Here is a 10985-nt window from a genome sequence, read left to right on the forward strand (position 1 = left end):
TATGTGTGCACATTAGGTCTGTGCAGCAGAGCTGGTCTCCAGTCGTCTTGGTTAATTCTTGCCATTGGACCAAGACCTAGCTCTGTCAAGCCCGTGTGGTGGCTGGTGTGCAACGGCCACCCCATGTTAAAAAAAATCCAAGCACAGGCATCTTCCACCCTTCACGATTTAGTTCGGACCTGGAATATTAGGTCCTTCATTGAAACATCTGTGAACTTTTTGACGTGGAAGCAAGTCATCCTCGATTCGAGGGACTGCCTATGATGATGATTCAAGACAGGGGTCGATACATTTTTGGGAACGAAGGGAATTAAGGGATATGGGGATCAGGTGGGAAAGTGGAGTTGAGGTGGAAGATCAGCCATGATCTTATTGAATGGTGGAGCAGGCTGGAGGGGCCGAGTGGCCTACTCAGATTTGTTTTGTACACTGCAAAGACTGGGAATAATTTGCTTTGTGACGTTGAAGAATAATGTTTGCTTTTCATTCCACCAAAGGTTGTGCTGATCTGTGTTCAGAAGCATCTGCGAGCCTTTGGCAGGGACAAGGCAGCCTAGTGAACATTGGCCCCGGTATTTCCTTGTGGGATAGCAATGAGAGGCAGCAGGGGGAAGGTCCTACCGCTGCCGGCCGCCCGCCCGCTGAGCATCAGCCTGCTGGTCAGGCGCTGTGTGAGCATCGGAGAGGGTCCAGGGCACAGCGGCCCGGCCAGAGCGGCTGACACACGGCGCAACTGGAGAGCCAGCGTGCGGGGCCCGCTGCTGCCCGCCCTCGAAGCTGCTGGGGGCCGCGGGGTGTCCGAGGTGCGGCGGGAGCAGGCTGTGGCAGGCCCGGAGAGCCGGCCGCCGCCCACCAGCCACGCCCGGAGAATCACGGTGGACCTGCGGGCGGCTCTGGCCGGGGTCCAGGAGCCCAGCGAACAGGCGGAGCTCCCGGTGATCGCACCCCTCACCCCCCGGGAAACACCGCCCGCTGACCGACACACCGATCCGCAGCCAGCTCCAGCAAACACCGGCAGCTCACAGCCCAGAGCGGCCTGGAGAACACACGAGAGCAAGGCACAGCCCTCGGCACTGTGCAGACTCAGACTGCCTCTGCCACCCATAGCCAGCCCCGGCAGTCCGGGGGAGCCCGGCTCTGACTGCCCTCCCGCCAGCACTACACTCAGCCTCCTTCAAGTCACCGAAGACGGCATCCTGGCGAATGCAGACCACCACTTGGACCCGGCGAGCTCCCGGAGCCACCGCACAGTTGCATTTCCGAAGGTATTGCTAACCAAGCGTTTGTCCAGCGGCTGTCCCTCGGGCAGAGCGGTGAGAGAAGTTTGACTTTCATTTTAGCTATTGTGCTGTCAGTCCCTTTCTCTGAATCTCCTGCTCCCTCCCCCATCTCTCTGACTGTCGACACTTGCACTGCCAACGCTGCCTGCCACTCTTCCATACCTCGGGAAAGCGCGGCTATTCGACCACGGGAGCGGCACAGTTGTGCCCAATAACGGCCTGACCTGATGCTCACCCACGTGAACTTTCCAGCATTGGTCAAACGTAGCAATCATAGAATCATAGACATTTACGGCACAGAAGGAAGCCATTCAGCCCTTCCTATCTGTGCCGGCAGAAAAAGAGCTATCCCGTCTAATCCCACTTTCCAGCTCTTGGTCTGTAGCCTTGCACGTTACAGCACTTCAAGTGCACATCCAAGTACTTTTTAATGTGACGAGGTTTTCTGCCTCTGCCATCCTTTTAGATAATAGACCCCCACCACCCTCTAGATGAAACATTCTCCTCACCTCCCTGTCCCCCCCCGCCCCCCAATCCTTCTACCAGTTATTTTAAATCTATGCCCCATGGTCATTGACTTCACTGGTAGGGGAAATAGGCCCTTCCTATCCACTCTATCTTGGCCCCTCATAATTTTATACACCCCAATTAAATCTCTCCTCGGCCTCCTCTGTTCCAAAGGAATCAACCAGGAGCAATCTGACTGATAATGTCCTCCACAGGGCACTGAGGCCAACTGTAGGCCTCTGCTCCTGCTCCAGCTGAGGTCCGCGAGTGCAGCACAGAGCAATGAGGACAAATGAAAGAACTTGGATTTATATAGCACCTTTCACAGCCTCAGGATCTCCCAAAGCACTTTACAGTAAATGAAGTACTTCCTGAATGTAGGAAACACAGCAGCCAATTTGCGCACAGAAAGGTCCCACTAACAGCAACGAGACAACAACCAGATAAGCTGTGTTAGTGATGTTGGGATAAATGTTAGTGCCATGGGATCCTTTATGGCCACCTGAGAGGGTATATAGGGCCTCGGTTTAAAGTCTCATCTAAAAGACAACACCTCCAACAGTGCAGCACTCGCTGGACTGTCAGCCTAGATTATGTATTCAAGTCTCTGGCATGGGACTTGAACCCATGACCTTCTAACTCAGAAGGCGAGTGTGCTACCCCCTGAGCCACAGCTGACACCTTATGCACCAGTTTCCATCTCCTGATCCCTGTCCAGTGAGCCTTGTTGAAAAGTGCATGTTTGGGATGCTGGCTGAGGAGAGGATCAGCTGTGAATGTGACGCTGTCCACCCTCCCATGATTGAATGCCCTGCCAACACTCACTGCCGAGGTTCACCCAGTAACAATGGGAACCTGGTTGGCTTCCGAGAAATGTGCCCCAACACGACTCACCGTACTATTCAATTGTTGGCTGAGAAAATGACAAAATATCACTCATTGTCTATCAGAGAAAAAGCAATCAGCCCAAGACTGAGATTAAAATGAGCAGCTGCTCATCTGTTCAACCTAGCCCAAAGTCAAAGCTTGTTATAACTCCACACGGCGACACTGATCGTATCACATTGACAAGTGAGGAGATTGGAGCTGTCTGTTATTCTGCATGTGCCATCTTCTTGACAACTTAATTCACAATCAGCCAGCAATGATTTCAGCACAGACGAGTAATCCTGGGAATGGCGTGTTCTGTAAACACCAACATTAAGATAACTTTGTGAAAGGTGCTGTATATATGCAAGTTCTTTCCGGGGACTGATGCAGCGAAAGTTTGCATCTTTCCGCTGGTTGTGAGGGGCGTACAGGAAATGAGTTTGGGCAGTCTCACTTAAAGAGGCCACACGATGGGGTGTGGGGTGTGGGACATATTACATTGAAGGGGATCTTTACGTTTGAGGTGGAGGGGCATTGAAGTGTAGAAAGAAATTTACTGAGTGTCTAGCCCGTGTTCAATCTGACCCACGAGTGTTTGATGGGACAGAATTCCACACACACTGACTCTCAGTGGGGTACAGTTCCACAGACACTGACTCTCACTGGGGTTCAGTTCGACAGACACTGACTCTCACTGGGGTTCAGTTCGACAGACACTGACTCTCACTGGGGTTCAGTTCCACACACACTGACTCTCACTGGGGTACAGTTCCACACACGCTGTCTCTCACTGGGGTTCAGTTCCACACACACTGACTCTCACTGGGGTTCAGTTCCACAGATACTGACTCTCACTGGGGTTCAGTTCCACACACACTGACTCTCACTGGGGTACAGTTAAGAACATAGGAACATAAGAAATAGGAGCTGGAGTAGACCATTTGGCCCCTCAAGCCTGCTCCACCATTTAATAAGATCATGGCTGCTCTGATCTTGGGCTCAGCTCCACTTCACTGCCCGCTCCCCATAACCCTTTACTCCCTTATCGTTCAAAAATCGATCTATCTCCGCCTTAAATATATTTAATGATCCCGCTTCCTCAGCTTCTGGGGCAGAGAATTCCACAGATTTACAACCCTCAGAGAAGAAATTCCTCCTCATTTCAGTTCTAAATGGGCAATCCCTTATTGTTAAACTATGTCTCCTAGTTCTAGATCCCCCCACGAGTGGAAACATCCTCTGTGCATGTACCTTGTCGAACCCCCTCAGTATCTTACATCTGACTCTCACTGGGGTACAGTTCCACAGACACTGACTCTCACTGGGGTACAGTTCCCTGGATACTGACTCTCTCTGGGGTACAGTTCCCCGGATCTTGACTCTCACTGGGGTACAGTTCCTGGGTGCTGACCCTCACTGGGGTACAGTTCCCGGATACTGACCCTCACTCGGGTACAGTTCTCAGATACTGACCCTCACTGGGGTACAGTTCCCGGATACTGACTCTCACTGGGATATAGTTCCTGGATACTGAATCTCACTGGGGTGTACAGGTCCCGGATACTGACTCTCACTGGGGTATAGTTCCCGGATACTGACTCTTACTGGGGTACAGTTCCCCGGATACTGACTCTCATTGGGGTATAATTCCCGGATACTGACTCTCACTGGGGTATAATTTCCGGATACTGACTCTTACTGGGGTACAGGTCCCGGATACTGACTCTCACTGGGGTATAATTCCCGGATACTGACTCTTACTGGGGGTACAGTTCCCTGTGTCTTGTCTCTCACTGGGGTACAGTTCCCAGCATGCTGACTCTCACTGGGGTACAGTTCCCGGGTCTTGACTCTCACTGGGGTGCAGTTGCCGGATACTGACCCTCACTGGGGTACAGTTCCCGGGTCTTGACTCTCACTGGGGTACAGTTCCCGGATACTGACTCTCACTGGGGTACAGTTCCCGGATACTGACCCTCACTGGGGTACAATTCCCGGATACTGACTCTCACTGGGGTACAGTTCCCGGATACTGACTCTCACTGGGGTACAGTTCCCTGTGTCTTGACTCTCACTGGGGTAAAGTTCTCAGTGTGCTGACTCTCACTGGGGTACAATACCACAGGCTGCTCTCTACCTCCTACAAAGGAGAAGTTGGCAGGCTATTCTTCTATTGGTGGCATAAAAGCTAAACCTGATCATATTCTCACATGCACTTTCCCGGCCAATTTTGCCACTTCACCCAACACGAAATGCTAAGGTCATAAGAACATAAGAAATAGGAGCAGAAGTAGGCCATTTGGTCCTCTTGAGCCTGCTCCGCCATTCAATAAGATCATGGCTGATCTGATCATGGACTCAGTTCCACGTCCCTGCCCACTCCTCATAACCCTTTATTCTCTTATTGCTCAAAAATCTGACTACTTCCACCTTAAATATATTCAATGACCCAGCCTCCACAGCTCTCTGGGGCAGAGAATTCCAGAGATTTACAACCCTCAGAGAGAAGAAAATTTTCATCTCAGTTTTAACTGGGCGTCCCTTTATTCTGAGACTATGTCCCCTAGTTTTAGTTTCCCCTATGACTGGAAATATCCTCTCTGTATCCACCTTGTTGAGCTCCCTCATTATATTATATGTTTCAATATGATCACCTCTCATTCTTCTGAATTTTAATGTGTATAGGCCCAACCTACTCAACCTATCCTCATAAGTCAACCCCCTTATCTCTGGAATAAAACTAGTGAACCTTCTCTGAACAGCCTCCAATGCAAGTATATCCTTCCTTAAATATGGAGAACAAAACTGTACACAGTACTGTAGGTGTGGCCTCACCAATACCCTGTACAGTGGAATACTGCTTTTATACTCTATCCCCCTTGCAATAAAGGCCAACATTCTATTTGCCTTCCTGATTACTTGCTGTATCTGCATACTAACTTTTTGTGTTTCATGCACAAGGACCCCCAGGTCCCTCCATACTGCAGCACTTTGCAATTTTTCTCCATTTAAATTATAATTTGATTTTCTATTATTTCTGCCAAAGTGGATAACCTCACATGTTCCCAAATTATACTCCATCTGCCAACTTTTTGCCCACTCACTTAACCTGTCTATATCCCTTTGCAGATTATTTGTGTCCTCCTCACAATTTGCTTTCCCACCCATCTTTGCATCATCAGCAAACTTGGCTACATTACACTCGGTCCCTTCATCCAAGTCATTAATATAGATTGTAAACAGTTGAGAACCCAGCACCGATCCCTGCGGCACCCCACTAGTCACTGTTTGCCAACCGGAAAATGACCCATTTATCCCGACCCTATCTCCTAGCATGGGCTGAGGACAGAAGCCGGGACCTTCTGGCTTAAAATCTCTTGAACATATTCTTCCAAATGATTCATTCTCCTCTGTGAGGCCTCCCCTCCCTGGGCCGTTATGGATGCAATGTGGCATAGCTCTCAGGCCACCAGGTGGCGCATTAGCTCACCGAGCTACTGGCCGGCACCTCATTCATTTCGGTTAGTTTGAAGTTCTATCAAAACACTGAGCTGACATGCCCTAACGTTTCGGAGTATCTGGACTAACCCGCAGATGAAGGAAATGAGCCAGAGCTTCATAGAGTCCATTGAGGAATCCAGGATCCCATTTCATCAGCTGCTGTGTCAAGTGAGGGACAGAACGTCCAGCGTAAACCATGTGCTGATCACAGAGGTGCTGAAGTCTCTGAGGGAAGAACTGTGGTCAACGCCGGAACAAAGCCTCCTGAATCAGTAAGTGTCCCAGCTCTCGCCTGCCAATGGCTCAGTAAGTAAATGCCCCCGCCCCACCCCTGTCGTGGCATAGAGTCACAAGGAGCAGAAACCTTTGCTGAGTTTCGCTGATCTCAGCTGAGTGGTGGCAGATGATAAGAACATAAGGACATAAAAAATAGGAGCAGGAGTAGGCCATACGGCCCCTCGAGCCTGCTCCGCCATTCAATAAGATCGTGGCTGATCTGATCATGGACTCAGCTCCACTTCCCTGCCCGCTCCCCATAACCCCTTATCGTTTAAGAAACTGTCTATTTTTGTCTTAAATTTATTCAATGTCCCAGCTTCCACAGCTCTCTGAGGCAGCGAATTCTACAGATTTACAACCCTCTGGGAGAAGAAATTTCTCCTCATTTCTGTTTTAAATGGGCGGCCCCTTATTCTAAGACCGTGCCCTCTAGTTCTAGATCTACGATTGGCCTCTGTCTCAGCCGAAGTGGAGGCAAAAACCATCTCATGGTCGCCACTCGGTGACCCCCTGCTGGAAAGGGTTGTGGTGGTCCCATAATCTATTGCCTGCGGACCACTCACGGCCCAGGATCAGACAGAAAGAATGGCCACTGAGGAGGGGGACTGGAAGGTGGGCGAGATCAGTGGCAACATACGAGTCAGCACCCAGTGTTCGCACACACGCACCTCTCGGGAGATCACTGCACGCTGGTGGGCAGCGGAAAGCACAGATGATGTCTCCTATTTCTAGCCCAGTGGTTAATTGTAGCATCAGCATTTTCTCTGATTGCACTGTTCCCCCCTGCTGTCCAATGGCAGCACATGGGGAATCGGCTGGATTTATATCCTGAAACCATGGGCTAATTATATATTTTTCAAAATTCATTCTCGGGATATGGGCGTCGCTGGCAAGGCCAGCATTTATTCTTCATCCCTCGTTGCCCTGGAGAAGGTGATGGTGGGCCACCTTCTTGAACCGCTGCAGTCCGTGTGGTGAAGGGACTCTCACAGTGCTGTTGATTAGGGAGTTCCAGGATTTTGACCCAGCGACGATGACTGAGCGGGTGCTGCCCCTTGTCCTGTTAGATGTTGGAGGTTGTGTGTTTGGGAGGAGCCACAGTGCAGCCTGTCGATGGTACACACTGCAGCCACCAAGCTGGAGGGAGCGGATGTTTAAGGTGCTGGTTGGGCTGGCCATCAAGTGGCGATTGACATAATGACCTTTATAATCGGCTGATCTTAGCTCCAATTATTTTGAAAGATTTTCCGCAGGTTATCATCAGTGTCTGATTGTTTTATTGTGCCTTGTTTCAGAGGAACAACCCTTGGTACTCACCCCGTCAGAAGAAATGTTCCACGGTATCGAAGGGCTGAGAACAGAGCGGCGGCCCAGGCAAAGTGCATGAGTCAACCGTCTGACCAGTGTGAAAACAAATTACCTGCCAGGATCTGCTTGTTCAAAAACAGGTCTCTGTAGCAGCGCTGTGCTCGGTGTGATACAGGGTGGAAGAGGCATCAACAATTGTCCATTGAACAAATACTCAGATTGAAACATAGACTGGGGCTCCCTCTGGAGGCTCAGTGGGTAATTGCACCAGTGTGAGACTGAGCTGACACAGAGGGCAGGCTTGGAGCCGATGGAGAGGATTGAGGCAGAGGGTGAAGGCATGGTTGAAGAAAAGGGTTCAGGGGAGGTTTTTGAACACAGGGCAGGAAGCGGTAGGACAAAGGGAATGAGGCAGGGAGTGCGGTGACTTCAGGAGCGGAGACCGATGGTGGAGTAGAGGGAACAGGAGACAAGGAAAAACCAGTGTGTAGATGGTGAGTCCAAGCGGCTAAATCGGCAGGAGATCATGAAGGTGAGGGGGCGGGTGGGTGAAAGCTACTGAGGGAAGTTGAAAGCCAGGATGAAACATAGAAAATAGGTGCAGGAGTAGGCCATTCGGCCCTTCGAGCCTGCACCACCATTCAATAAGATCATGGCTGATCATTCACCTCAGTACCTCTTTCCTGCTTTCTCTCCATACCCCTTGATCCCTTTAGCCATAAGGGCCATATCCAACTCCCCCTTGAATATATCCAACGAACTGGCCTCAACAACTCTCTGCGGTGGGGAATTCCACAGGTTAACAACTCTCTGAGTGAAGAAGTTTCTCCTCATCTCAGTCCTAAATGGCTGACCCAGTCAATTCCGTGAGGCATGGGGAGCCAGTGGAGCTGAGTGAGGACGGAGGTGATGGGAGTGAAGAACTCTCCGCTACACTTTGAGTGAGTTGTAATTCGTGGAGTTGAGGCGGGTTGAGAGTGTAGAGGTAGTAAAGTATAGAGTAAGATACAGAGCAGGGAAGTCCCAGGTTTGATCCAGGGCCAGTGCTGAGTTCACTAGTCTCAGCTGTAGCAGCAGTAAGGATGCAGGATGGTCGGTCTCCCGATTCCTCCAGTGATGCCAGCTGGAAGAGCGTGGACGTGATCAGACTTGGCTGTGATGTTCCCTCCCCTCCAACTCAACTCTCACTAAATGAGCCCATAAAAAAAGATTGGATTTATATAGCGCCTTTCACGACCATCGGACGTCTCAAAAGCAATTTGTGGCCAATGGAGTACTTTTGGAGTGTAGTCACTGTTGTATGGGAAGGTGAGTAATGGTTACTGAAATAAAGGACAGAATCTGTGCTTTCAGCAGAGCAGGAAGGGAACTTGCCAAATGAAATAGATCAATTTCAATACTTGCAAAGTCTCCCTTAATGTTTTTTGTTTCCGACACATCCACTCTATAACAGCTGCTAGGAGATGTGTAAAGCCAGCCTGAGCTAACCCGCCCCCCCGCGGACAGGGCCTCCTCTCTGCTCACTGGGCCTGGCTGAGAAGAGGAATTTGTGGGTTGTGGCGGGTACAGAGTCAGTAGGCTGTCACGAGGAAATCTGCTCCATCAGTGCATTATCTACGAGTTTACTCAAAGGGACACTCTTCCTCTGGGGTCGCCTGTCAGGCTGATTCCCCCCCCCAATAAAAGGATTGAATATTTATTCTCTCAGTGATGTGCCCTAAAGGCTTAAAGTATAATAGTTGAACAAACTTATCACTTGTGCAGTGCAATAATATTGCAGAAAGCAGGATCATCAGATTTGGGATTCAGACAAGCCACCACCCAGTTACCAGGAAGGGCACTCAGGCAGGGCTTCCAGGCAGTGCCCAGCGCATTTGGACACAGCTTTCAGATTGGACTATCCTGGGGAAAGGTTCACTTTATTGCAGTTGTGTCAACTGTGGGTCCAGATCTCGAGGACTCAAGCATAAAGTCTAGATTGACTCTCTAGCGCAGTACTGTGGGAGTGCTGCACTTTCGGATGAGATGTTTAACCAATGTCTGCCCTCTCAGGTGGATGTAAAAGATCCTATAATACCATTTTGAAAAGCAGGGGAGTTCTCTCCACTGTCCTGGCCAATATTTACCCCTCAACCAACTCCTAAAGTCAGATGATCTGCTCATTATCACATTGCTGTTAGTGGGAAAGTGACTACACTTCAAAATGACTTCAATGGCTGTAAAGCACTTTGGGACGTACGGAGATTGTGTGAGGGGTTATATAATGCAAGTTCGTTCTTCTTTCATCTGCAGTGCAAAGAGGACATTGCTGTCCTCTTTGTGAAGAGTGACCCTTTAAACGTGGTGTGTGTGTTTGAGAATGTGCAGGTGTCACATCGATGGCAATGACTGCTTCACACTGCAGTCAGCAGCATTCTTTGTTTGGATTGAGAATCGCAGAATAGCCACGGTCCACTCTGCAAAACAGCAACAGAGTAAGAAAGAGAGAAGACAAGGCAAATCGAGAAGCAGTGGTCAGGCGACACTGGTTTGAGGTTTAAAAGCCAATAGATTGTAGGCAGAAGCAGCAAAGTCAAGGGAGGTGAGGAGTTCCACAGTTCAGAAGTCCTGGGAAAGAATGAGTTTGAGTCGGTGACAGTGCAATGAGTCTTGAATACAACACAGTGAGGATGTAGGCAGGAAGGGGAGGGTGTAGGACAAGATATTTCAGGGTTAGGAGGAATGAAAATAAACATTCAGTTAACAAAAACATTTTGCGACACGGATTGACTGTTCAGTAAATCTAATGTTACTAGTCAGTTGTACTGACTGGATTTTCGTATTCACTCTCAGGTAGACATAATGAACACCATCAGTGAGAAGACAAGAAACCATGTGAATTATTACAAGGAAATCTGAAAATATTTTTCTCTCTGCCTTCAACAGACCAAAATAAATTATTTTGCTTTATTTGAGTTTTATTTTCAAGTCATTTTATTCAACCACTTTACAGTTTTCCAAGTGCTGGCCAATGTTATATTACAGCAGGTGGCCTTCTCCTAGAGTACGAGTCTCCACTGCTCCTGGGCTGGCCCTGAGGGGATACGAGATCAGGTCGTCTTGTCTATGGACCTGCTCTTGGCATCGCCCCTAGTGGCAACAGTTAGATCCGGAGTTCTAGGCACCGATCACCATCCTACCACACAATCACCAATAGAGTGCCACTTCTCTTGAAAGAACAAGGTCTGTGAAGACCCAATT

The 10985-nt window shown here is 49.5% G+C and overlaps 1 protein-coding gene across 2 annotated transcripts; it reads left to right on the top strand.

Annotated features, from left to right (window-relative positions):
• The first annotated feature begins 368 nt into the window (after window positions 1–368).
• Window positions 369–10694, top strand: LOC139229205 (uncharacterized). Of its 2 annotated transcripts, none has more exons than XM_070860858.1 (4): window positions 369–1313; window positions 6252–6430; window positions 7733–7885; window positions 10578–10694. In XM_070860858.1, the coding sequence occupies exons 1-4, from the start codon at window positions 594–596 to the stop codon at window positions 10579–10581; spliced, it is 1056 nt and encodes a 351-aa protein (XP_070716959.1). In that variant the 5' UTR covers window positions 369–593; the 3' UTR covers window positions 10582–10694. The 2 variants fall into 2 exon arrangements, with proteins under 2 accessions (XP_070716959.1, XP_070716962.1); XM_070860861.1 differs by having other exon boundaries at window positions 371–1265.
• The last annotated feature ends 291 nt before the right edge of the window (window positions 10695–10985 follow it).

The sequence above is a fragment of the Pristiophorus japonicus genome, chromosome 18, assembly GCF_044704955.1.
Source record: "Pristiophorus japonicus isolate sPriJap1 chromosome 18, sPriJap1.hap1, whole genome shotgun sequence".
NCBI lineage: Eukaryota > Metazoa > Chordata > Chondrichthyes > Pristiophoridae > Pristiophorus > Pristiophorus japonicus.